The 27750-nt window shown below is 37.1% G+C and overlaps 2 protein-coding genes across 16 annotated transcripts in view; one reads left to right on the top strand and one right to left on the bottom strand.

Moving 5' to 3' along the window:
* The window catches only part of SENP5 (SUMO specific peptidase 5), a 41387-nt gene extending 19783 nt beyond the window's left edge, over nt 1-21604 (top strand). Inside the window, exons 3-10 of one of the 12 annotated variants that reach the window (XM_027108046.1) lie at nt 1309-1414; nt 1581-1719; nt 1985-2032; nt 3956-4033; nt 13006-13143; nt 15789-15872; nt 17343-17393; nt 18260-18569. In XM_027108046.1, coding sequence (XP_026963847.1) covers nt 1309-1414; nt 1581-1719; nt 1985-2032; nt 3956-4033; nt 13006-13143; nt 15789-15872; nt 17343-17393; nt 18260-18370 — 755 coding nt within the window. In that variant the 3' untranslated portion in view covers nt 18371-18569. Of the gene's footprint in view, nt 1-1308; nt 1415-1580; nt 1720-1984; nt 2033-3955; nt 4034-11592; nt 11915-13005; nt 13144-15478; nt 17394-18169 lie in introns of those variants that run through there. The other 11 variants (XM_027108055.1, XM_027108083.1, XR_003433106.1 and 8 more) reach the window with 11 other exon arrangements.
* NCBP2 (nuclear cap binding protein subunit 2) overlaps nt 1-27750 on the bottom strand; it is a 30131-nt gene that overhangs the window by 493 nt on the left and 1888 nt on the right. The window contains exons 2-5 of one of the 4 annotated variants that reach the window (XR_003433113.1): nt 27351-27532; nt 24265-24403; nt 22310-23657; nt 5823-5987 (exon numbers count right to left, since the gene is read on the bottom strand). Coding sequence is in view for 3 of the 4 variants with exons in the window: in XM_027108169.1 (XP_026963970.1) it covers nt 22568-22571; nt 23590-23657; nt 24265-24403; nt 27351-27532 (393 nt within the window). In the remaining variant the exon portion in view is untranslated. Of the gene's footprint in view, nt 1-5822; nt 5988-22031; nt 23658-24264; nt 24404-27350; nt 27533-27750 lie in introns of those variants that run through there. The other 3 variants (XM_027108169.1, XM_027108179.1, XM_027108156.1) reach the window with 3 other exon arrangements.

Below are 27750 nucleotides of genomic sequence, written 5' to 3' on the forward strand. Positions count from 1 at the left end.
CAAACATAGGCCGAATGGATTCCTAGTGTAGAAGCCCCAAGTCATCATCTCCTACTCTGACTAAACTGGAACATGAGACTCCCTTTGTCTTCTGTATGCCTAAAGCCTAGACCAGGAGCAGACATAAGCAAGCAACTCTTTCCTGCTTACTGTACTCTTAAGCCTTTCAAGTTGGGAGCTACTCTGGTGGGAGACTAACAGGAGGAAAATAGGTTTTTCACACATTTGTCTGCTCCTCCCCCATACAAAACACTCCATTTCCAGGACAGTTACTGTGTTGTGATCATTTCTGTCCATTTTATATAGATACTTAGCAGAGGCCATTCTTGAAGTTAGAAAGGGGGCTGGGTAAAATAAGTGGCTAACAGTCCTCATTTTTTCCATCTTAACTCGGTGGACTTAACTGTCAGACTGATGGTTAGCCAGACTGTTGTTCTCCCCACTCCCCACTCAGTGGATAGCCTAAGTCATATCTCCACTTCTGTGAGCCTCTAAGCCTTCCCTCAGCTTCTTTGTAGTTACTTAGAAATAATGGCCTGGTTTTATTTCCTAGCGTATTTTTAGGTATATTTCTTCATTGGATCCTCTTGGAAACCATTAAAATGCATATACCTATTACTTAAGTTGACGTAAAGACTAGCCTGTATCCTGGTCAAGAAGTCATTCTTTAATTCTATTTCCTCTTTTAAAACATGCCTCACCAGCTGTTACCCAGTTAAGCTCACTTCATAGGGTTTAGCTCACCTCATAGGGTTATGCAGTATCATGAGTATTAAAATAACTATCAAATTGTATATTAAAAATGCCTTAGTATATGTCCCTTGTTATGAGATGTGAAATTTCACACCTTTATCAAATAATAAATACAATGACAGTGATCTCAACAATTCTAATTGTGATTTTAAAAAAGATAATTTCTTCAGTTACTAAATGTGATAGACACATTTAACTAGGTGATTAAACCCTTTAGGTTTTACCTTTGGGAGATAGGATTCTTCTCCAAGGTGAAGATACTGAAAAATGTCAGTCTTTAGTTTCAGCTATCCATTTTCTAACAATGCATCAGTAGCTTAAAAATCCAATGTGAAATGATGCCTTAGAGCATTTCTCTCTAGATTGGAATGGTGAGGGCCTGATCCATTTAATTGTTTTTTACAAAGTATAACTTTTAAAAGATTTCTTTTTATAATGCATTTAGTAATGTAGGTTAAATGTATGTTAAGTGTTGTGTGTAAGTTAAGTAATGGGACGGTGACTTTGCTGAAAATGCCTTTTCCATCTTAAATTTTCTTTCTTCCTTTATTTAAGGATTCCTAGATGAGGTTATGAAGAAGTATGGCAGTTTGGTCCCACTCAGTGAAAAAGATGTCCTTGGAAGATTAAAAGATGTCTTTAATGAAGACTTTTCTAATAGGTTTGTCAATGATGCTTAAGTTAAGCCGTTGAAAAGAAAATTATTGGCTTATATGACTTTTCTTTTGATTTAAAAAAAAAAGGATACTTAGCAATAAACTGAGTTGAACTTTTGTTTCGTGTTTTTTTTTTTTTTTACTTTTTCTTTCAAAATATTTCTGTTTCAGAAAACCTTTTATCAATAGGGAGATAACAAACTATCGGGCCAGACATCAAAAATGCAACTTCCGCATCTTCTACAATAAGCACATGCTGGATATGGATGATCTGGCAACCCTGGATGGTCAGAATTGGCTGAATGACCAGGTTAGTGTATTGTATATTCTCAGCATGGAAGTTGCAGAGGATGTTGGACAATAAAATGTAATTAATAACCTCTAGGTTGGCCTCACAATTATCTTTTGGAATCAAGGATTCTTTATTCCTTACTGAAGTGACTCATTCACTAACCCAGTACAGTATTGGAAAGGTTTGATTACTGTTAGCAGTAGCAATATGTTATTCATTCTGAGTGGATGTTCTGAATTGCATAGGGTTATTAGTAAGCTGGTTTTATGTTGACTTTTTATAGGTCATTAATATGTACGGTGAGCTGATAATGGATGCAGTCCCAGACAAAGTAAGTGAAAACTTTCTCTTTAGGAGAAAGAATCCTTGTGTATTAAAGGAAGAAGCTTTTTTTTTTAACTTTATGTAATTATTGGATATTTCTTAGATTTTTTAAAAGGAGATTTTTGTCTTGATATGTGGTAGGATTGCGCATAAGGTCTGTAAAATCATTTCAGCATAAGAAAGTCATGATGCCAGTATTTTCCTGCTTATTTATTTCAGAATGGGTGTGTTTTTTGATATCTTGAAGAGGCTTTTTTTTTTCTTTAGTGGGTAGATGCACAAGAAGGACTATTTGCTTTGAATTTTTAAATTTAACTTTAAAAAACTTTAACTTAATGTATTACTCCCTTTAAAAATGTAGTAAAGTAGTATTCATCTTCACTTTTCCTTGGATTAATCTTTGATACTCAGTTTAAATACAAACTAACCCCCCTTAAACTCTAAAATTCCCTCAAGAGCTTAGTTACTATTTTTTAAAATTTAATATATTAAATTTTCTTTCTGAGTACTCACATTGCCTGATGGGGAGGCTTTAATTTCAAGCAAAACCTTTCCAAGTACTTTATAAACTTTTATAAATCTAATAATTTAAACAGGTAAATATAATGAGTCTCAGATTCCAACACTTTATTAATAAAGACAAAATGTCATAACTTTCCACTTAAAATCAAAAATCTGTTATACACTTTAAATTGGTATCATGAAGCTAATCTGTCAGATTCTCTATTTTGTCAAATTCTCTTAATCATCAGAAATCTAAACATACACCTGTATGTTTAGATTTAAACACCAGATGATTTTTAACATAAAAGTATTAATTTCAAGAGTATAATTTCCCTTCATTACCACTACATTTAATTCTAAACCTTCATTGGATGAAAAGGACACTTAACCAAGGCCGTGGTTCTCAAAGTATAGTCCCCAAACCAGCAGCATCAGCATCACCTGGGAATTTACTAGGAATGCAGAGTTTTGGATCCAACCGACACCTACTAAATCAGAAACTGGAGGTGGAGCTCAGCAGTCTGTGTTTTAACAAGCCCTGCAGATTCTGAAGGACTCAAAGTTTGAGGATTACTGTCTAGAGATAGCTACTACAAGCCTTTTTTATTAATATCTTAAACTGTGTGATTCTCAAAACGAATGTGCATCAGAATCCTCAGAAACCAGATTGCTGAGCCCTGCCCTCATAGTTTCTGTTTTAGTAGGACTGGAGTGGGGCCTGAGAATTTCCCTTTTAACAAGTTCCCAGGTGATGCTGATACTGCTGGTCTGATGACCACACCCTGAGAACCTCAGCACTAAGGGAACAGTTTTATCATCTCAAGTGAGTCAAAGTTAGAGTGAACACTTTAAGACTGTAGTATGTTTACCGTATCAGGTGAGCTCATACTCGTTTATAAGCCAGAATTTTGAAAAAGCCAAGGATGCCGGACATGATGCTACATACGACTAGGGTAATTTTTTCAGTGCTAGAAATGATCATGCTAAAGCCTTTTTATGGTTGTTATGACTATAGGAGTCTCCAAATCCACATCCTTCAGATGGGGTTAGTTTTGTACTCCACATCCCTTGAGTTCAAAGTAATTGTTACCTGATTCTTTCATAGCCTGTTTCAACTTTATCACCTGATTTGACGAGATTTATCAGGTTGCTTCTTTACTTGATTGGATTCAGGTAATTTATTTACTGCCCCATTCCAGTTCTGACTATAGACCAACCACATCTGTGAGGTCATCCTAATGAAAATTTGAAACAGTCTTCTTTGAACTGGTTAATGTATGTTTTGGTCATTATTTTTAAGAAGAAACTTTTCCTCATTTTTTGGTCCATCTTACATTCAGGGATTTTAAAATTTCCATTTTCTTGTGAAGTTAAGTCTTGGCACAGCTTAATATAACCTGAGTGCTTGTATTTGATGTCTTTCTAGGTTCACTTCTTCAACAGCTTTTTTCATAGACAGCTGGTAACCAAAGGATATAATGGAGTAAAAAGATGGACTAAAAAGGTATTCTCTTTCTTTTTTTTAATTTCTTTTTTATTCTAAATTTGAAATGCAGATGATAAGCCACTTTGAGTGGAAGGATAACTTTATTGCCAATTATGATGTTAATTAGAAACAGGCTTTTCAGTGTAAGTTTTTTATTGTTTCTTTTGAATGCTTTTTATTTTTTTATCATCATCATTTGATTATGTTTAGTTTTTAATTTTATTTATTTTTATAGATCTTTATTGGAGTATAATTGCTTCACAATACTGTGTTAGTTTCTGTTGTACAACAAAGTGAATCAGCCATATGCATACATATATCCCCATATCCCCTCCCTCTTGAGCCTCCCTCCTACCCTCCGTATCCCACCCCCTAGGTCATCGCAAAGGAATCTTTTTGCTTGAAAGACAAGACACTAGTAAAATTCTTGAGTCTATCCAGTTCATTGGAATCTGCTATAACAGAAAGCACTGGATTGGAAGTTCATGGTTCTGACATTGCTATTAGCTTGCTGTACAACTTAGATAAGACACTTAATTTGGGCTTCAGATTGCTTATTTATAAAACAAAATGATAAATTAGAGCAATCCCTAAGGTACTTTCCAACCTTAATTTCTCTCAGTATTCATTGACTGTCAGAAACATTATTTTAAAAGCCTATTTATATACTATTTTTGATATTTTGAAATTACCAACAAGTTCAAAATTCACAGTCATAGGTCTAGAGATACTGCAACTTTTCACTTTTTATACTGGATGGGCTAGAGAAGTTAGGAGTAAGTCTTGTCTTACGTAGTTGTGGGTGGAAATAATTTTTTGCAAAGTACAAACACCTGATTGAACATTGCTATATAGGTAATATGTTCAAGGCATCATCAGTAGTGGCAAGATAAACTATATGTGGTTGAAGAATGCACATCTGGGGAAATAGATATAATGAACTCAGGATTCAGACCTGGGTTCAGATCCTTTTTTTTTTTTTTTTCCCACACACACACACACACACACACACTGTATTTTATTTTTACAAGAGATAAATAGACACCAAGCATTGTAAATGGATGACCACAACAAAAGCAACAATGATTGCAATTACCAAACACGAAACACACCCATACTATGTCATAATATTGACATTCAGTCCAGTAATCCTCCACTGTAACAGCTCCTTTACTTTGCAGTGAAAATTGATTTGTATATTTTTTGCCCCTGAGTCCTTTGGGACTTTTTTTTTTTTTTTTTTTCGGTACGCGGGCCTCTCACTGCTGTGGCCTCTCCCGTTGCGGAGCACAGGCTCCGGACACGCAGGCTCAGCGGCCATGGCTCATGGGCCCAGCCGCTCTGCGGCATGTGGGATCTTCCCAAACCGGGGCACGAACCCATGTCTCCTGCATCGGCAGGTGGACTCTCAACCACTGCGCCACCAGGGAAGCCCGGGACTTTTTTTTTTTATTCAAACAAAGTCACAAAAATTATAATCATCCTCATCAGTTCACTCAGTCCCATATAATTAATTTTTTTTTATCTTGATCTTTTGTTAGCAGTTTTATGAGTTCATCAGTTTTCCATTAGAGTTCTGAAAATGCTTATTCATTCAGTTCAGCAGTATAGTCAGTGACCAGAAACCTGTACTTGTCAGAGTCTTTTCCATAAATTCCTTGAAGATGAAAGAAACCCTTTTATAGGAGCATATTTGCAAAAGCATCAGAGTACACCCAGAACTGTCTGTAAATGACAGAAGAGTTAAAAATGACCATGGTTAAAGATTTGATGAAAGTTCATAATAATGCAATTGACAAGGAAATTTAGTTATTTCTGAGATATACATTTTAAAGTAATAACTAGAATTATGACTTACAACATTATACTGGAACATATAAGATTTTGGGGGTTCAGATCCTGGTTCAGCCACTTAACTGGTTGTAAGACCTTGGGTGAATTACTTAATTCCTTTAATCTTTAGTTTCATCATCTATAAAATAGGAATATCAGTTTTATTTATCTTGTGAGAATTAAATGAGATAATGCATGTAAACCACTAAGCACATGATAAACACACATTAAGTGGTCATCATTTTTATATTGTGATGGTAGAAGCATGGGAGAAGACTAGTGTAGCTGGAATGCAGAGCAAAGAAGAGAGTGACATAAAGTGGATCTGATGCAGAGATCAGGGTCTTGAGGTCTGTGTTTTGAATTTTATCCTAAATGCGTAAGAATCTGTTGAAGGGTTGTAGGTGACGACATCCAATTTGTAGTCTACTCTAGTGGCACTGAAGAAGATGGACAAGTGTGGGAGCAAAGTTGATGTGGGTAGAACAGGAGGCCACTGCAGATTGATGATACTTTAAATTAGAATGGTAGAGATGGAAGATGTACACAAATATGAGTGTGACCTAGGGAGTAAAATAACAGAACTTGGTGATGAGTAGGTTATGGGAATGAAGGAGAAGGAAGTGTGAAAGATGACTTCTGAGTATGTGGCTTGTGCCACTGGATGGGCTGTGGTGGTGTTTATATTAGAAAAATTGAGGACAACTAATTAGTAGGGGATTGGTCAAATTAAAACTGTACATACATATAATAGGATGCCACTTAACCAGGAAAAGTTACATAGCTGAGGAAAGATGATCATATGTAGTATGGATTAGAGAAAGGTTAGACAGGTATACCTTGGAGATATTGTAGGTTTGGTTCCAGACCACCACAATAAAGTGAGTATTGCAATAAAGTGAGTCACTGGATTTTTTGGTTTCCCAGTGCGTATAAAAGTTATGTTTACACTATATTGTAGTCCCTTATGTTTGCAATAGCATTATGTCTAAAAAATAATGTGCATACCTTAATTAAAAATACTTTTTTGCTAAAAAAATGCTAACCATCCCCTTAGCCTTCAGTGAGTTGTAGCAGTAATATCAAAGATCATTGATCACAGATAACCATAACAAATAAAATAATAATAAAACAATTTGAAATATTGCAAGAATTACCAAAATGTGACACAGAGACATGAAGTAAACAAATGTTGTTGGAAAAGTGGTGCCGATAGACTATCTATGCAGGGTTGCCATAAACCTTTAATTTATAAAAAATGCAATATCTGCAAAGTACAGTAAAACAAGGTATGCCTTGTAAATAGCATGGAAAAATATATACTCATGGAAGAATTCCTGAATAATAAACAACATGAGAATGAAGGAATAAAGTAAAGTATAAATATGTGAGTCATTTCATTAAATAGAATAAATTAAATTGTTCCATCCTCTGGACCCTCTCAGATTGGGTTAAATCAGAAAATCCAGCTATATGCTGTGTATAAGGAGTAAACATAAAATAATATGAAAAAGAAAGCTTGAAAGTAAAGTGACAGGTAAAGAGGTACTAGGCAAATGCAAACCAAAAGAAAGGAGTGGCAAGCAAAAAGGAGGAATAGCAGTATTAACAGCAGATGAGGTAGAATTTAAGGTGAAAAGTACACTGTATGATAAAACTTCAATACATAGGAGATATAACAATGATTACAAAAGCTAGGAGACCTTGGTAAATAGTGATAATGGGAGACCTCTTTCATAGTTGGACAAATCTAGTAGATAAAAAATAAGATCATAAATAAAAAATAATACAACCAGTGCTTTTGGTTTAATAGATATATACTAGATCTTTATACCCCTCAAAAAGAGAATATACATTTATTCCTATATCTAAGGAACATTTGTAAAAAATTGACCATGTACTTGGCCACAAAGAAAATTATTACACTATTCCTTAATCACAGTTCAGTTAAATTAAAAATAAATATTAAAAGATGACTAAAAAAACGTAATTAAAAAATTGCACTAGATATAAACCCTTGGTATGACCCCTGGGTCTAAAAGAAAATAAAAAATGAAATTATATACAAACTGTCTAGAAAAGGATAGAAAGGGGAGCACATCTTACCAACCACTATGGAACATAATGAAAGCTGTTTTGAGGAAAAAATAATGGCCATAAATGCATTATTATTAAAGAAAAAATGAAAGAAGAATTAAGTACTCACTAAATTAGACTACATTAAGATAAATTACAGAACGACCAAGGATTTGAATGCAACAAGACAGTGAAACAGTGGAAGTACAAAGGAAATCCATAGCAGAACTTTAAAAAAATAATCTCAGAGTAGCAAAGTCCATTCTGTGTACAACTTAAAGCTCAGATGACATTAAAAAAAAAAAAAAAAAAAAGAATTAATTACCTAAAAGGACAAACAGTAAACTGGGAAAAAATATTTGCAATTCAAATCACAGAACTAATTTTTTAAATATATAAAGTGCTTCTACATGTCAATAAGAAAAAGACCTCACCAACTCAATAGAAAAATGGGTGAATGATAAGAATGAAAAGTTTTGGGACTTCCCTGGTGGCGCAGTGATTAAGAATCCACCTGCCAATGCAGGGGACACAGGTTCGATCCCTGGTCCAGGAAGATCCCACATGCTGCGGGGCAGCTATGCCCATGTGCCACAACTACGGAGCTTGTGCTCTAGAGCCCGCAAGCCACAACTACTGAGCCCACATGCTGCAGTTACTGAAGCCTGCGTGCCTAGAACCCGTGCTACTCAACAAGAGAAGCCACTGCAGTGAGAAGCCCGCACACTGCAATGAAGAGTAGCCCCTGCTCGCTGCAACTAGAGAAAGCCCGCGTGCAGCAATGAAGACCCAACACAGCCAAAAATAGATAAATTAATGTTTTTAAAAAATGAAAAGTTTTTTAGTAAAGAAGTGCTTATTATTGAGTTCTGGTTGTAAGTCCTTTGTCAGATCTATACTTTTTTACTGCTTTCTCTCAGTCTGTGGCTTTTATACTTACTTCTTAAACAAGTGTTTTGTTTTTTTTTTTTTTGGCCACACCATGAGGCATTTGGGATCTTAGTTCCCTGACCAGGGATTGAACCAGTGTCCCTTGCATTGGGAGTGTGGAGTCTTAACCACTGGACCGCCAGGGAAGTCCCTAAACATGTGTTTTGATGAATGGAGGTTTTTATTTTGATGCAATCTAATTTACCATACTTTTTTCTTTTATAGTTCTGCTTTCTGTATCCAGTCTAAAAAATACTTGCCTCATATGTTTTCTTCTAACAGCTTTATAGTTTTAGGTTTTACATTTACATCTCTGGTACATCTCAGTTTTTGTGTAAGATACAAAGTAGGGGTCAAGTTTCTTTTTTTTTTTTTTTCCCTCCATTGGCATTTCCTGAAAAGGCTTCTCTTTCCCACTTTAATTGCTTTGGCATCTTTGTAGAAAGTCAGTGGACAACATATGTATGGGTCTGTTTCTGGACTTTATGTTTTCTTGCATCGATCTCTTTGTTTTTATGCTAATACCACACTGTCTTGATCACTTTATCTTCACAGTTTGTCTTAAAATCAGTGTAAGTGTCCAGCTTTAGCCTTCTTTTTCCAGATTGCTTTGGCAATTCTAGGTCCTTTTGCATTTTCATATAAACTTTAGAATCATTTTGTCAATCTCTACTTTTAAAAAACTTGCTGGATTATGATTGGGATTGTGTTTAATCTGTATGTTCATTTGGGTAGAATGGACATCTTAACGGTATTAAGTCTTCTAGCCCATGACATGGTATATTTTCCATTTATTTGAGTCTTTAATTTTTCTCAGCAGTATTTTATAAATCTTAGTGTACAGTCTTGCATGTATTTATTTATTTACGTGGTTGCGCTGGGTCTTAGTTGCAGCAGGCGGGATCCTTAGTTGTGGCTCACCAGCTCCTTTAGTTGCAGCACATGTGCTCCTTAGTTGCAACTTGCAGGCTCCTTAGTTGCAGCCGCTGGGCTCCTTAATTGTGGCATGTGAGCTCTTATTTTTTTTAATGTATCCCTAAGTGTTTCATATTGATGAAACTGCTAAAAACAGAATTTTTAAAACGTTATCTTCCAGTTGTTTGCAGTTAGTATATAGAAATACAATTGATTTCTGTAAATTGACCTTGTATCCTGTGACTTGTCAGACTCACTGGTTTTAGGAGCTTTTTTGTAGATTCTGTGAGAATTTCATAGAAAGTCATGTCTGTAAGTAATGACTGTTTTATTTTTTCCTTTCCAAATCATATGCCATCTTTTTCTTGCTTTATTGCACTGGCTAGGACTTCTAGTACGTTGTTGAATAAAAGTAATGAGAGAGGACACCTTTGCCTTGTTCCTAATCTTAGGAGGAAAGCATTCAGTTTTTCACTACTGTTTATGATGTCAGTTGTAGGTTTTTTGTAGACGCTCTTTACCAGGTTAAGGAAATTCCCTCCTATTCTTAGTTTGCTGAGAGCTTTTAATCATAGATGGATGTTGAGTTTTATCAGATGCTTTTCCCTATATCTAAGGAGATGATCCTGTCTTTTCTCATCTTTATTCCTTTAATGGGACCCAAACTGAAGGAGCAGCACCTAATCTTCAGACATGTCAGTCTCAGGGCCACATGATGGCTCTTGAAGTTTCAGCTTGGTCATGAGATAAATTCATTTCTCTTTACAGTGAATCATATGACTACATTTTTCCCGCTGGAAGGGGCAGTGAAGCCACATGGTAATAGGTAGTTCTGTATAATCCTTACAGGGAGGACACCAAGTAATTGAGATCAGTAATACAATTGACCACACACATCATTCTTTTTTTTTTTTTTTTTTTGTCCCTCCTGCTGTAGCATATTCTTATTTTAGCATTTATTTCATCATTTTGAACTATATTTTCTACAATTTTAAAGTACTTTATATATTTGAAGCTCTTTTCATCTCCAAATCAAGGCATTATATTTCATTTTTTCCTGTAGTTTTTGGCAATATACAACTTGTTACTGTTTCAGATATTTTTTTCTTAGAAATTTAAGTACTAACTTTGAATTAGATAAGTTCCCACTACTAGCTCTCCACTTTATTATGCAAATGAGAAACCAACTTTTTTAATACCTACAGAGAGGGCATAGTTCAGTGAGAAAGATTTTTGTAAACAATGCGTTTTGAAAGTTCATCTTCTAATTCTACCTTATCAGCATGCCAAGCCCATGAGCCTCTCCCAGCTCTTTGCCATCTAGAGTAGATAATCCCCCATTTCTCCTGAAGCTAAATCCTCTGATAACTAGAGGGCTTTGTGCCTACCTTCTTGTTCATACACAAGTCTCAATACATAGTCTCAATACACACTCCACCTGACAAGTGAAATCTTTAACCTACACATGTTGAAGAAATGTGCTCCAAACTCAGTCTTGTTTAGACATTATCTCTCAATCCAAGAAAGCCTGTTAACAACCAGACTCTTCATCATCACATCCTCTATTTTTCTATCTTAGTCACTCCACACACATCATTCTTAATTACATATATGTAATAAGGTTGTGTGTGCGCGTGTGTGAACATTAATATATTAAAAAGAAGAAAAAGATCTGGAAAGACAAACTGAAATATATCTTTTATCTGTATTTCGCAATTTTTATTTTAAAATTGATTTATAATTAAGAAAAAAGTTTCTTTTTGAGAAAAATGTAAATTTGGTCTCATTTAATGCTGTATTTTAAATACGATTTCTTGTTTTAGATACTCAGAATTTTTGAGCTGGAAAGGACCAATTGTATGTCCTATTTAGTATTTCCTGTCCACCTCACCTCTCAGGTTTATGGATACAGAAACTGAAAAGCAGAAGTGGTTTGTTACAAGGTCATGTAGACTGGTAGAAGATTCTTCTAGAACAGGACATTATCTGAATATCAGAAAGCAAAGAACGCTTGAGAAATAGTTTCTAAGAATCTAGTTTAAAGTAGCCCTATAGGGACTTCCCTGGTGGCGCAGTGGTTGAGAACCCACCTGCCAGTGCAGGGGACACGGGTTCGATCCATGATCCAGGAAGGTATCACATGCCGCAGAGCAACTAAGCCCATGCGCCACAACTACTGAGCCTGTGCTCTAGAGCCTGTGAGCCACAACTACTGAGCCCTCATGCTACAACTACTGAAGCCTTTGTGCCTAGAGCCTGTGCTCCGCAACAAGAAAAGCCATGGCAATGAGAAGCATGTGCACCGCAACGAAGACCCAACGCAGCCAAAAATAAAATAAGTAATTAAAGAAGAAAATAGCCCTGTAATTGTTTTAACCCAGGGAATCACTAAAATACAAAAAATGCCTGAGAAAAATCCATTCACTCTTTTACAAATGTTTATTGAGTACCTACTACTTTATCATCCAGTCCACAACTGGGATTTTGAGTGGTACAGTGAATGTTTCTAGATTTTTAAGTGATATGTATTACGATATGAAGGGTGAGTGAGGATGTAAAGGACGTGAAGAATTATCAAGGCTCTTTTTCTCAGTTTCGACATCTGAGAGATTTGAGGTAGTGATAATAACAGCTAAGATTTATTGGCTACATATAATTTGCTAAGCACACTTTTGTGCATTTTACATTTATTGTCACTCTCAACAACTTCATAAGGTGGGTACTATTGTTATCTGTATTTTATAATTGAGGAAATCAAGGCACAGAGAAGCTATGAAAATTGCCAAAGTCATCTGGCCAATAAGTGGCAGAGCTACAATTTGAACTTGACCAGACTTAACTTCAGAGCCTGTGATCATATTGCAAGGCTATGTTGTTTTCTAATACCACAATTCCTTCCTAAATAAGAATTGATTCTAGGTCAAATATGTATATAAGAAAATAAGTTAGGCTTAAAAATAAGGGGCTAAGTCATTTTAGGTAGTTAATAAACACAGGTTTAGCAGGTTAAATGGAAAACAGTGCTTTCTGTTATCTTCAATTTTCTTGTTGTGTGTTTTAGCTTACTAGTTACAAACATGGGCTTTAGACTAAGATCTGGGTTCAGATTCTGGCTTCACCACTTCCTAGTTTTATGACCTTGGACAGGTCAAAGGTCAGTAAATGGAAGCTGCTGTTTGTTGTTGGTTTGGAAAGCCTGTGGTGATGGCTACATTTCTTTTTCTTTTCTTGATCAGGTGGATTTGTTTAAAAAGAGTCTTCTGTTGATTCCTATTCACCTGGAAGTCCACTGGTCTCTCATTACTGTGACACTCTCTAATCGAATTATTTCATTTTATGATTCCCAAGGCATTCATTTTAAGTTTTGTGTAGAGGTAAGTTAATATACTGCCCCCCGCTTTTTTTCCCCATTTATTTTGTGATTGACCAGATGGTATCTCAGCTCTAGGATAGAACAACAGAAGTCAGTACCACAGATGATCATTTTCTGTCATGTCATGTCAAAAATGTTGGCAGAGAAAAGGACAAGAGGAATCTCCAGGTGGGAAGAGGTAGCTGTCCCCGATCTGGATCCCTCTCTGAGATACATGACCTGTTTTGGATTTCATCAGATTTTTTTCTGTCTTTCCCTTAAAACTACATTTTGAATGTGGATAGAAATCATTTTCCTTGGTTTCTCTTAGAGCTAAAATTGGCTTGTATCTTCAAAATAACTTCTGTAGAGTGTATTATAGCCAAGAGAATCAGCTGGCAAAATATTAGAGTTCAGTTAATAAGAGTTCAATAAGATGGTGGGATACAAAGCAAGAAAAATCAGTTTGTTTCCTGATTATCCCGCACAGTTAGAAAATGTAAATGAAAACAGAAAGATTCCATTTTCAAAAGTAGCAAAGACATGAATTACCCAGGAATATACCCTAACAAAAAATGGGGACATTCTTTGAGATGAAGACTCTAAAGTATTTAAAGGAAATCTGAATAGATGGGAAGACAGGCACACTCAGTATCGGAAGGAGATTAATTCTCCCTAAACTAATATAAACTAATTTCTGTCCTAATCAGTTTCCCAGGAGGATTTTGAATGAAACCTGATAAGCTCATCCTAGAATTCATATTGCAAAATTCATGTGCATGAACAGCTAAAATAGTTTTGAAGTAGATCAAAACTGAACAAAGGAATATTTGGTCTACTAGATGTCAAACCATATCACAAAGTTTTGAAAATTAAAGCTATTTTAATTATATTGGTTTAGGAATAGACAAGTGGATTGGTGGAACAGCATAGAGAATCTAGAAGTAGCTCATGTATATGTGGGAACTTAGTATATAATAAAGTTGGGGACGGACAGGCTATTCGATATATGCCATTGGGAAAATTAGCTCTCTATTTGGAAAAGTAAAATACAGGTTCTGTTTCATACTATTTATAAGAACAAATTCCAGATGGAATAATGACCTAAATATAAAACACAAAGAGTGTAGAAGGTCTTATACAGAACCAAAAAAAGCAAAAGACCTAAAGGAACAGATTGATAAATTTGACCATGTCATCATTTAAAACTTCTGTCTGTCATAAAGTTAAAAGGGATAGATTTGGAGAAAATGTTTGTGACATAGATAATAGTCACTATCCAGAATATAAAAAGAACTACAAATGAATAAGAAAAAGAAGGATCTAATAGAAAGGGACAAAGGATAAAATAAGTGATTTTTAGGAAAAATGCAAATAGCCATTAAACACATGGAGAGATGCTCAGCCTCACCAGAAATATGGGAAATGCAAACTAAAACTACCTCAGGGTTCCATTTTTTGCCTATTATGTTAGGAAAAGTTTGATGTTACTAAAGTGGGTGTAAGAAACAGGCACTCTCAATTTCTGGTGGAGTGTATAAATTGATACAGCCCCTTGGGGAACAATTACAATTCTAAGTGCCTTATAAATTAAAAAGACACATATCATATTACATACCAGTTCTGTTTCTTGGTATATACTACATAAAAATACTTGCATATGCACACAAGAATGGGGCATACACCAGGATGTTCATTGCAGCATTACTGATAATAGTGAAAAGTCAAAACAACCTAAATTTAGCTCTACTAACAGAATAGCTAAATACATACATACACTGTAGTATATTCACAACATTAAACTGACCATAGCAGTTAAAAAGAATATAGTAGATCTTTGTGTCCTAACGTGGAAAGATCTCCAAGACATACTGAGTTTGGAAAAGCAAGTTGCAGAATGATACTATATATGGAAAGAAAATACGAATATGCAGATACGTGTATGTGTGTATGTATGTATATACAGACACATATTTGTATTTCTACATGTACATACATACTTCTGCTCCACCTTCAGGGGGTTAATTTAATTCATGTAACCTCTGACTTCACCCTTAGAAAAGATAGGCAGAGAAAGATACACAAAGAGGTGGAGGGCATAAGGGAAAATTAGGAACTTCAGTAGGCTTCATCTTGGTAGAGAATTCAGCAGTGGACTTGACTGTATTTAGTATCCAGGATGGGTTTTAAGTATCACTTTCTAGAAGCTGAATGATACTTTTACCTGCAGCCCTCAAAAACATGGAGTATATCTAAGGCTAGAATGTTTAAATTTCATTTATTAATGATTTCTGCCATGGGTTCCTTCCCTTTGTTGGGCATTGGCAGTAATTAAGGCTTTCTTTTTGTTTTGCCAGTATTTATTTAAGTTTCAAATTCAGCAAGTTGACTTACTCCTGGAAAAGGCTGACCATCTCATAAAAAGATCTAATTAAAGCATATACCAGTGTCCACAGTCTAAGTGCATACAGTACAGAAGGTCTGAGTCCTTCACTCTATAAATTGAAAAAGGTCTGAAATCAAGTTCCAGCTTTAAACTCTTTAATGCATACTCTGCCCAGTGGTGGGGCCACAGCCTCCTCCTTTGCTTCTGTCTGCTGCGGGCAGGTTCCATTTTTCACCAACTGATGGAACACAGCATCTGTGTTGTGGTTTCTTTTTAACCAGAATATAAGAAAGTATTTGCTGACTGAAGCCAGAGAAAAAAATAGACCTGAATTTCTTCAGGGTTGGCAGACTGCTGTTACCAAGGTAAGTAAGTGATAAAAATGAAAACCCAGGCATGTCAAGGGGCTGGAATTGTCTAAGGGGTGGGTGTCTTTAAAAGCACATGAAGACTGATCATGAAGATACCAATAGAGAGCCTAGAGGCTGCAGGGAGGCAGCTCAGAGTAAACCTCAGTTCAGTATTCATCACCTGGCTGCCCAATTTCCCACTGCCTGCTTGGGCAAATAAATTCAGTCATTTCATCCTGGGGGCAGCTGCTGCTGATATAGTTGCTCTGTTGAAAAAAAGGAAAAAAAATTTTTTTGGTGGCACCTGCCTCTTGCCTCATGGCTCTTATTTCCAGATGACTCATGTAGACCCAGAGAAATACTGACATGACTATTTGCATTCACTAAGGGAGCAAGTGTACTGGGCTGCTTTCCAGGCATTTGGGGAAGACACGTGGCCTGAGTGCTTCAGTCTGAACAGTCTAGAAGCAGCACTGTGTTTGGCCATAGACATAAAAGCTGTATGCGGGGCAGAGTGAGCAGGCCCAGCCTTTTAACCCTGTCACAAATATCAGTGTCTTCTGTTTTATGGGCACTGCTTTGTTTTCATAGTGTTTTTCTATGTATGATCTCATTTGATCCTTACAGTCTGTGAGGTAGGCAGGTCATTTAGGGATAAGAAGCTCTTTATTGTAGATGAGAAAGCTGAATCCTAGGTGTGAGCTTCCCCAAAGGCCATCAAAACTATTGACAGAGTGAAGTCTTTGAACTCAGGTCTATCCGGATCAAAGACACTGTTAAAAAGGCAGGGTCTTGAAATAAACCTTTAACCCAAACCCAAAGGGACAAGGCTTATTTGTTTATCCTTGAACTGTACTATATGCTAACTTCTAAACTTATGTTTTGTATTTTAAATAACCTAGTATATTAGTTCAAACCAGAACTGAACTTGTGAATATTCTGAATTTACCCAGTAGTATATGCAGGTATTCTAAATTTAATCAGGATCTTTCATATTCCAACACTTTAGGCAGAGTACAGTAACCAGTTCTTTGGAAAACATACTGCTTACCTTTACCATGTCTTTAAAAGAATAGGACAGAGTTGTGAAATATGAGATGAAAAGGGAAGACTACCAAGCAGCATTGTTACTACGTATTCAGAGTCCAGGCCGTGCACTGCGTTCTCTGATCCACAATTCCATTTTGATTCCATTGTCAGTGAATTGATAGCAAAACTAATTATCCAAATGGAAGTTTTAAAATAGGATTTTATTTGATTTCCCACTTCTCATATTTAGGCAAAATGTTCTAAGTTGTGGTTGATTGATAGCTCTTTTCATGGCCAGATGCCTCCATAAACTCAAACACTTTGAATACCAGAGGTACACACCAGCTGTCTTGGATACAGACAAGTTTCCTGTCTCGCTCATTTTTCCATAAAAACAGCTTTTCTTATCTGAAGAGGAATACTTGGTTTTAATGATCGTTTTGTTTTTCCCCGTAGTGTATTCCACAACAGAAAAATGACAGTGACTGTGGAGTATTTGTGCTCCAGGTAAAGAAATAGTTTTTTCAGTATTTACAATTTATAAATTAAATTTATTGGGTTTAGGGAGAAGTGGGATCCCTCTGATGTATACAGGTACTAGGTACAGATAACAGAACACTTTTCCTCCCAACCCTCCTTTGTTGTTGGGAAGCAGTAGTTCTGCATTTTCATATATTATCATTAGGAAGAATCACCTTCTAAGGCTGAAGATGAATAATTGGTATCATCCATGTCTTATCAGAGGCTATTGGTAAGCCACATTGGAGACTGATGTGAATTTGTCTGTTTCATAGACCCTTGGCATTGGTAGTATTAACTATATTTTTCTAACCATTGGTAGGTGGTCTTTAACCACAGAGTAAAACCTAATTAGATTTTAAATAAGGGCCACATTTAAACACTGTGCTTTCTCATGCTGTAGATCTTAGGTCTCAAAGGGCTATTGAAAAAGTTGTTATACATTTATGAAGGAAATTACAGTACATAATCCATGAATTTAGAGATATCCGAAGATCTTGGAAGATGGGCTCACTCATGAGACTCACGTTTGTAAACAAATTCAAGTTCTCACTTAAAGGCCATGTTAGGTCTGGCTGCATTCTCAGCAGATTTCACCTTTAGAAGAACTGGAGCCCCTTCATCGGTATGGCTTTTCACAGTATTGAGTGGGGAGGGAGGGAGAATCCCAAGACATATACTTGCCTGGAAAATTGACTATAATTTGGAGGTAAACGTTTTAAAACATTTTTACGAGTTTAAACAAACTTTAACATTTGCCTTAGACCCTATGCTATTAGGTCTGCATCTAGTAAAATACATTAGGCTGGTACATAACTCCACGTGCCACTTAAGTGTTTCTGGGACCTTTGCAGTACTGCAAGTGCCTCGCCTTAGAGCAGCCTTTCCAGTTTTCCCAAGAAGACATGCCCCGAGTGCGGAAGAGGATTTACAAGGAGCTGTGTGAGTGCCGGCTCATGGACTGAAACTCAGCAGGGGCTCTGGGAAGTCTGACCAAGTTGGAGCAGATGGTTTGTTACTTGAATCTCCAAACACTTATTTGAATTTTTACAGATATTTCAGATCAGTGGTGTTGGGCCACTGTTGTTACCTCAAATTTATTTTCTGCCCTTACTCATTTCCCTAGTTACTATGTACTATTTTTTAATGTTCAGTTTGGTTTCATTTTTAATTTTATGGATTCTGTGTGTGTGTGTCCCCCCATATTTAATATTTATTATCCAAACGCATGCATATAGACAGAGCATGCAGTGCAGAGTATTAAAAAAAAAAAAAAAAAGCCTAGTAGATTTGGTGCAGCTTTTGAAACTTAGTTAGATGTGAACTGAATACAGGTTTAAATTTTAATTCCAGAACCTATAAAAATGCAGGATGTTTTTGATACAACGTAACTCTGAGAATAGTAGATGTTCCCTGGGGCATAAAGGGTAGCTAGAAGGGGTTTCAGACAAAGCCAGTCCTGTTTTATTTTTACCAGCAGCACCTTACACTGACTTCCCTCTCCAAGTGAGTCACATTCCTTTTGAAGGGTGAAAAGGAAGTGGCCATAAACTGACTGGTATGTTCTATTTATGGAGGCACACTTGTAAGCACAGTGCCTGCTTTGGGAAGAGTTGATTAAGGTATGAGAAAAAGACAGCGACCTTGAGGGTCCATTTATCTTCACACATGAGAGATTTCAATCTTGGTTTTAAGAAGCATTTATAATAAATGCTTTAATCTTACAAAGGCTTTTGCTGGAACACTGATTCCCTGGATTTTTCTGGTTTTGACCCATTAAAAAATTAGTATCTGTCAAAACTAGTGGTCAAACAAATGAGAATTCAGCCTTTCTACAGCAATTGTTTCCCATATGGAAGAAATTCAGATTTGCCAAATACCTTTCTATTTCAAGGGTATTTAAAATATAAACATTCAAAACCGAAGACTGACTTCAGGTATTTTGCACGTGGGTGGAGAGGAGAGAACAGGAAAGGTATTAAGGGAGACATGAAACTGTGGGAGTACAGCAAATGTTATGAGTTTTTTCCCTCTTATTTCTCTAGTGATCTCAACAGCATGCAGGGCTCATCTGCCTCTGCTTGACCAACCCTGAGACTCTAGCACAGGAGTCCTTTTTTTTGCTTCCATGAACCTCATCTTCTGGGGGAAGGCAGAAGTGGCCCTGTCCTGATTTATTACCCTTGGCTGCATTAGGATTAAAGTAATGGATCTTGCATCTTTAATCTAACAAAGTTTTGTGATATTGGAAAGGAAAGGAAATAGGGAAAGATGCATGTTAAACTACATCTTTTCTGAACTGGGGGAGGAAAAACAACAAACGTGTATACAAGAAATTCAGAAGCTTGTACAGAAAAATACCAAGTAAATGGCAGAAGATGCTTTGGTTTATGCCTCGTTAGGTGTGAGGTGTTGAAAATAAAAAGCTAAAATGTGCAGTTTAACTTGGCCATAAGGTAGGGCTGACTGCCAGCAGTTGAGGGTGGAGTCAGAACATGTTTACATGCAGGGTTCCCATCCCCAGACATTCCAAGCACCAACACCAATGTTTACATTGTAAACAGCCCCAGCACTTTCCTAGTCACTCAAACTCCTTAGTATAATATAAAACCAGGTCAGTATTTCTTATTGTGCTTCAAGTCATTAAAAAGACTGCTATTAGAGGCACTTTGTGCTGCTACAGGTAGGGTTGTATCAGCATTAGGAAAGGTGACAAAATGGGTTGGGTGTCTTCTTGAGGTTTTCAGGCATAATTATACAAACATGAGATTTTTCAAACCTGTATGTGAGACATTTGCCTTTTTTTTTTTTTTTGTAATGGGTAACTAGACTATTGATTTAAAATGTCTTATACTTTAGAGCTCCGTATCTCGTATCTCACTCTCTGACAGAACGAGGCATACAGAAGAGACAGAATTGTGTTCTGGCCAAAATCTTAATGCCCAAAGTTTCAGTTGCCATTTCCTCCACTCTGAGAAATGGTCATGCTCTTAACAGGGAGGCAGAGAGAATCTAAGGTGAGCTGTCCCAAGTCCAGGGTGCCTTTCACGTCCAGTTTAGTAGGGCACCTTGAGGTACATCGTCCAGCATGCTTTAGCTTAAATGTCAAATATTTTAAGTCTGGTTAAAATGTTTCTCTGTTGTTCACGAAACTTGCTTCAGCACACATAGTTGCTTCCCCCCATCTTGAGATTAGGTGCAAACCTCTATTTAGCCCAAGCCCTAAGTTTAGAATGGCCTTTATCCTGATGTTTGCAATAATGGCTTCCTTGCAACAGAAATTTTGGAAATACAGTCTGGGCTGTTGGTAGAAGAGACAGGCATTGTTTTACTCTCACTAGCTTGGCACTGAGTTGTTTGGGTGCCCTCAAGGTGGGCAGACCTTATGCTTTTGGGGTTGAGGGCAGGCCTTATCAAACTAAAAGCTGCTTATGATGTGCCTTCAACAAGCTGCTCAGTCCTCTCCATCAGCAAATTTACCAGTCTGTAGTTGCTTTTATCCTTTTGTTAAATCTATAGCAATGAATGTAGATTTAGTTCAACTTTTAGTTAAGTTCTACTCAAGAATCATAGAGAACCAACCTTCTCTTAAGGAAGGGATGCACCTAAGGAAGGGAGAAGCAGCAGTTGCTGCCAGTAATCCCCAAATCATTTGTTTTGGCTTTGCAGTTTGTTTTCTACTTATCATTGAATATGATTAACATTGGTCACCTTGAATTCACAGTTGGAACAAAACAGACCTAACTGGGACACAGCCAGCACTAGCCTAAGTTGAGCTGCCCCTTTTCTTTGCAGTTGTGGTATACTACTTCCCTGGGTTAGAAGGAATAATTGGGAGCTCTGGGTGACTCAGACTCTTCAGGCGAGAACCAGTGTGTTAATAGTGTGAATTAGATATCCTGATTACCTGCTCTGCTTAATTGTTATGCAACTGAACTAATCAGCAGGTGTAAAGCACATACTTTGTTTTGTGCTAGGCTCTGCCTCCTGGCCTGTAGATAATTAAGAAGACCTAGGGAATGCCATCAGAAGTGCTAATTGTATTTGGGTGTTAACAAAAGCAAATCTAGACAAGCTGTCCACTTAAATGGTACCTTTTGGTTAGAAAAAAATTATTTAAAGATTGTGATCATGTAAAAATCACTCAAACCTTCTAGCAAAAATATTTTTTTGAAAAATAAACTAAATGCCTTTATAAATGTGTGTTCTCTTGTGTTGGATAAAATGTACTGTTGTTTGGTAATTTTTCCCAGTGACATACCAGTCACGACAAGGCTCATCTATTAACAGTGACCAGTGTGGGCTCTAAGCAGCCCACACTGTCCATTAGTAGCATTTTTTGCAGTGATGGAAATGTTCTGTATTGGCATCCTACAAATTCCATTATCTACAACAGCCATTAACCACGGGTGGCTATTGAGCATCTGAAATGTAGCTAATGTGACTGACTGAGGAACTGTTTTAATTTAGTTAATTAGCTACATGTAGCTAGTGACCAGCAATATTAGTAACTGTCAAATTAAAATGGACATGCAAATTCTGCATACTATTCATAGATTTCCCCCCAAAAATGTATTCCAGAGTAAAGACCGCTTCAATGTCATTATCGGTGAGGAAACACAGACAATAAGTTGGTCCAATTTTATTGAAATCTGTTACAGAAGACAATTCAAATAGGAACCACTGTGGTTTTAATGCCTATAGAAATCTGAGTTACGTTTTACTGCAAAATATAAAATACATTAATTCAAACTACAGTGTAAAAAAGATTTTAATTAATAATGAATTGTTTGTCCTCATTAAATTAGATATTTGCAAATGTTTTCCTAAATACAACTAATTTAGAGATATCTTTCTTTTAAAGTTCAAATAGCCAGTTTAAATTTGAGAAAACATACACTTACTGTAACATGAAAGATGTTCAACTGAGATACTTCAGCCCCAACTTCACAAACTACTGGAAATTAGGAGATACTTTGTTGCTAGATGAAAAAATATCACTTACATCAGGGAAAATACTAGACTACCAGTTTAAAATGAGCAATAGTTCACATAATATTAGAGAAATTCTCTCTTGCCTTACAAATGCAAAATAAATCCTCCAGACTGCCTTCTCTGTAGAGACCACCAGCTCACTACCCAGGCTCTGAAACTCAGCACAGTTAGCTAGGGAAAAAACAAGACAGACTTCAGTATGAGAATGAGCCAAAACATTTCCCGAGGGAAGCATTTCTGATTTTGTTAAGTATTCTCTTGATCTTTAAGCTCTTTTTTTAAAAAACAAAACAAACAACCCCACTCAATTCCCAAGATCAGTTTGAAAATGAAAAATATAGATCTGCTGGCTCTAACAACCTTCATCATGTCAAGGCACTGGTTTAACTCACATCTCCTGATATTTCCTCCCCATTTCCTACTGACAGCGTCCCCCCCTTGCCCTTAGAATAGTTGAGGTTCCCTCTAATACAGACCCTTGGTTTTTTTAGCGTTAGCGAAAACATATTTTGAAAAATGTGTTTAGTAAATACCCTTCAAGTCCTGACCTAATTTCCTGATATAAAAAGCACATAAGAAGTGGTGTCCCCTGCGACTGTCTAAGGCTTACCCAACTATTTAAGAAGTTCCCTTGACTCTAAGTTTGCCTTTAGAGGTTAAAATTCAACATAGAAAAAAATTCAGTTATCAAAATCTATTCCTAATTTAGAGTAAAGCTACATTACACAGCAAAACTCCACTTATTAAACTTTATCTCATGCAAACTTAAAATTATAAAAATAGTAATTCCAGGCCCCACGGCAGACCATAAACCTACTTAGATGCAAACATGGTAAACACTTAAAAATTTTTTTTCCATTCTTCCTAAAAGAAGTGTGTTTTGGCTGATAGAGCAACATAACACATGAAGTCTGTTGCTAAGGAACACAATTTTTGACCTGGTAACAGAAATCATTCTGGTAATCTGACACACAACCAAGATGTTAAGACTATAGAATTAAAGGCATTCTTTTGGATTCTGTCCTTTAATAAGTTTTTAAGTGGAAAACCATGAAGAGCCTTCCAGCTCAGTAGAGACATATTAAATAAAGCTTGGTAAAAATAGGCAGGTTCGCAGACCTTGGGAATGCACATCAAATTCAACAGGCCAAAGGAGTGAGTTTTTCATGACGGGGCTCTCACCACTCACTGGTTTTGGGCCAGTTTTCCATAACCTCCTCTCCCAGCATCGTAGTCCTGACGATACTCATCTCGCACCTTAATTGAAAAGAACATGTTACAGTATAGAGAAGATGAGTGTAACAAACATGCTTCCTAAAATGTGTCAAATAACTACGCCTTTTCAGGTGTCATGATGTGAACATTTCAAGCAGAACAGAACATAATTTTAAGCAACTGATAATATAGCTCAACTGCCCTGCAAAATTATTTAAGACTACCTAATGGTGTTTTACCAAACACCAGGTTCATACTCAGCATTCAAAGATAGCACGTTGCAAAGAATAAACTATTTTAAAATAACAATGTAAAAGTCATTTTACTGCATTTTGTTTTTGTTCAACACTCTTGGCAGGTGGAGAACATTTAGCCCCTAGCAGAAGTCCAATTAATGGTTGCTTGTGATGTAGATAATATACTACTTAATGGTTTTTAAAAATAATTTATCATCACTTCTCAGCCTTTTGGCTAAGATCAAGTATAAAAATAATTTACCAACCCCAATGGGTGGTTTTCAGATTCACTTCAAGCCAAGGTTATAAGCACAAAGTTATTTTCAAAAGAGCAAATACAAATTGACAAAACACTTGTCATTTAGGACTGGAATCCCAGGCAAAGGCTGAACTCAGAGAACCTTTCTGCATACCTGGCCCCCAGAACGCCCACGGCCATACTGCCTGCCCTCCTTAAAGCCTGCGTCCCAGTCTGTGCGAATGATCCGGTCATCCAGACGAGTTCCATTTATGTACCGCATGGCATTTTCTGCATCTGCTCTTAAATAGTATCTTAATTATAATTATTAAGGAATTAGCATTTCTCCAGATATTTTTGTAAACAGAGGAAGCAACATCTAAATGAAGCTGAGTTAAGAAAAAGTACAAAAACTAATCCAACCAGATGGAGTTCAAAGACAATAATTTGTCTTGCACAGGCCTGTTTGAGATTGGTCCAGAAGCAGTCAAAAATGACACTTATCCGTGGCTACACTGATGATTTTTTTGATAATCCTGTTAAGTATCTGGTTCCACTGTCTCCATATTTTGGTTTGCAAAATATAAAATATGTTCAGTGCAGGTTTTAACCATGAACTGTTATCCAAGAAAACAGCATCTTTGGGTTCCCTGAATATGAAGCTGTATATTCAAGAACCTTACAAAGAGGTCACGGTACATATGAATTGCCATTGCATTTCATTAGAAGGAAACACTCAAAATATCACTCACATTAGTAGTTCCAAATCAGATCTACTAAATCTGTCTTTGGGGTGCTATTAAAAAAAAAAAATCTCTGTAAGTAATACTTATGATCATTAGCTGGGTTTAGGAAATACTGATCTGGACTTTTTCCCCTTGTCTTTAATTACACAGGTAGGGAAACACTGAAATTCCAGTGTCAGCATCTACACAATGCCTAGCACACAGTGGGCATTCAATAATTTTTTGTTGAATGAAATGAATGCTAAAGGGCAAACTGAGGAAAAAAACACTAACAATGAACGGTAGCCTTTCAGGTATTTGCCATCATGATTGTTGATCTCTGACCTTCAAGGCAGATGCAAAAACACTCCAGTTCTTAGAGACTGGTTATTATCTAGTATTTTCTTTGCCTTTTCTGTCCCCCGTGAACTATTTTACAGTATTGCCACCAGAGGCAAAAGTAAAACCTAGGCACTCGTCCCTCGTATCTGAAGGAAGAGTGGGAAAAGCTTGCAGAATCCAGAAACCAGATACCGAAATCAAAAGTGGGGCTTCTGGGACTTCCCTGGTGGCGCAGTGGTTAAGAATCCGCCTGCCAATGCAGGGGACACGGGTTCAATCCCTGGTCCACGAAGATCCCACATGCTGCAGAGTAACTAAGCCCATGCGCCACAACTACTGAGCCTGCACCCTAGAGCCCACGAGCCACAACTACTGAATCCCATGCGCCGAGAGCCCGTGCTCCGCAACGGGAGAAGCCACCGCAATGAGAAGCCCGCGCACCGCAACGAAGAGTAGCCCCTGCTTGCTGCAACTAGAGAAAGCCCGGGCACAGCAATGAAGACCCAACGCAGCCAAAAAATAAATAAAATAAATAAATAAATAAATAAATATACATATTTAAAAAAAAGTGGGGCTTCTGGTTCAAGCTGATAGAGCACGTTTTCTCTTCTTTACTTCTCAAGGCCCCCATTAAAACAGAAAAGAAACACGTATACAAAGAGGAGAAGAGACCATAAGCAGACTAGAGATTCAACAGAAGGTGAAGAGTACTAGTGGATGAAACAAAGTCACAGTGCGAAATACCCTTGAAAGGGCTTAAAGGAGACAGCAAGCCCAGGAGGCTTTTTTTTTTTTGGTACGCGGGCCTCTCACTGTTGTGGCCTCTCCCGTTGCGGAGCCTGTCCGGACGAGCAGGCTCAGCGGCCATGGCTCACGGGCCTAGCCACTCCGCGGCACGTGGCATCCTCCCGGACCAGGGCACGAACCCCTGCATTGGCAGGCGGACTCTCAACCACTGCGCCACCAGGAAAGCCCCCAGGAGGCTCTTAATTCCAAGTTGAATAACAAGTGAGGCTGCATATAGGGTTTAATTAAAGGTGTCTATGTGGGGAAAAGACCTGTTAACAGAAAGGCATTTAATCCCAGGCAAATAAAAGTAAAATGATAGGGATCTGAACTGTCTGGAGGAACTAGGGCATTGTCTTTAACATTAGCAAGCCAAATAAAATCCCTTTTCATTCTAGCATTTGAGAAACCCACATGTCCCAAAGGCAAGGCAGCAACTTAAGAAGTTCTGCCTGGGGACTTCCCTAATGGTATAGTGGTTAAGACTCTGCGCTCCGAGCGCAAGGGGCCCGGGTTTGATCCCTGGTCAGGGAACTAGAGCAGCAACGAATCGTGTGCTGCAACTAAGACCCGGCGCAGCCAAATTAATTAATTAATTAATTATTTTAAAAAGTAGTTCCGCCTAGATCCACATAGTCTTTTTTCCCCTAATTATGATCAGAAATCCAGGGATCACCAGAAACTGAAGGAAATTTTACGGCATAAATACAACCAAAAGAAACAATTCAGGGCACAGAAAAGAAAATTCAAGACACGGTAGATCAGGTCTGGAAAATTTCTCAAACAAAATGACCGAAAAATATTAGTTAAAAAACAAAACATCAAAGGATAAATCCAGAAGGTCCAATATTTGGAGTTTCCAGGGAGAGAATACATGGTCACAAGTAAATATAGCTTTGGTTTTGACCTATAAAATCAAGCTATATACATCTACATAATGAAATACTATACAGTTGTTTTAAAAAGAGGTAGATCTACATATGCTAACATGAAGCAATTTCTAAGATAGGTGAAAAAAAAATGAGTGCATGCAGTACGCTACCACACATCCATAGGATTACTTCTGGAAAGACCCACGAGACTCGTAACTGATTGTCTCTGGACTTAGAATGGTATAGGGCTTTCATTTTCACTATGCTCTGGACATTTTGAAACACCATAAGCATATACATTTTCAAAGATTATTTTTCTTAATCAACTATGAAAAAATGGATTTCAGAAAGAATGTTAATGTTAATAGCTTTCCCAGTGTAAGAGTATAGGCACACTGGACAGAAGGAAGGAGAGGCAGAGATAAGTGTAGGGATGCTAACCAACGAATATCCTCACTCATCTTGTAAAATAGGGTACCAGCCACTCTGGGCCCCACCTCTGGCCAACAGCTACATCAAACACACAGGAAGGATACTCCACAAAGCAGAACCCACATGCTGTTTTCTTCATTTTATCCAGGCCCATGATGATTTTCTTTATGTCACCACTTTTGCTGAAGAGTTCATAGATTTGTTCTTCAGTTGTATAAAAGGAAAGATTTCCAACATACAATGTACAGCTTTTCTTCAGCAATTTTTCCTGTTCTTCATTGTCACCCTAGAATTTCCAAGAGCAAAGTGAAAAAAGAAAGGCACAAAACAATGTGAAGCGTATGCTCCAAGTTATATTTTTTAAAAGCATGAATATACATGGATACCACACACAAGAAACAGGTAATATGTCTGCCTCTAGGGAGAATCAAGGGACTGCAAGTCAGATCTCCACGTATGGAAGTCTCATTTAATTCTCAGAGTTGAATGAAGTAGGTCCTAATT

Source organism: Aethalodelphis obliquidens, unplaced genomic scaffold, assembly GCF_003676395.1.
Source record: "Aethalodelphis obliquidens isolate GAN/ISIS:26980383/991018 unplaced genomic scaffold, ASM367639v1 scaffold1, whole genome shotgun sequence".
Classification (NCBI taxonomy): Eukaryota; Metazoa; Chordata; class Mammalia; order Artiodactyla; family Delphinidae; genus Aethalodelphis; species Aethalodelphis obliquidens.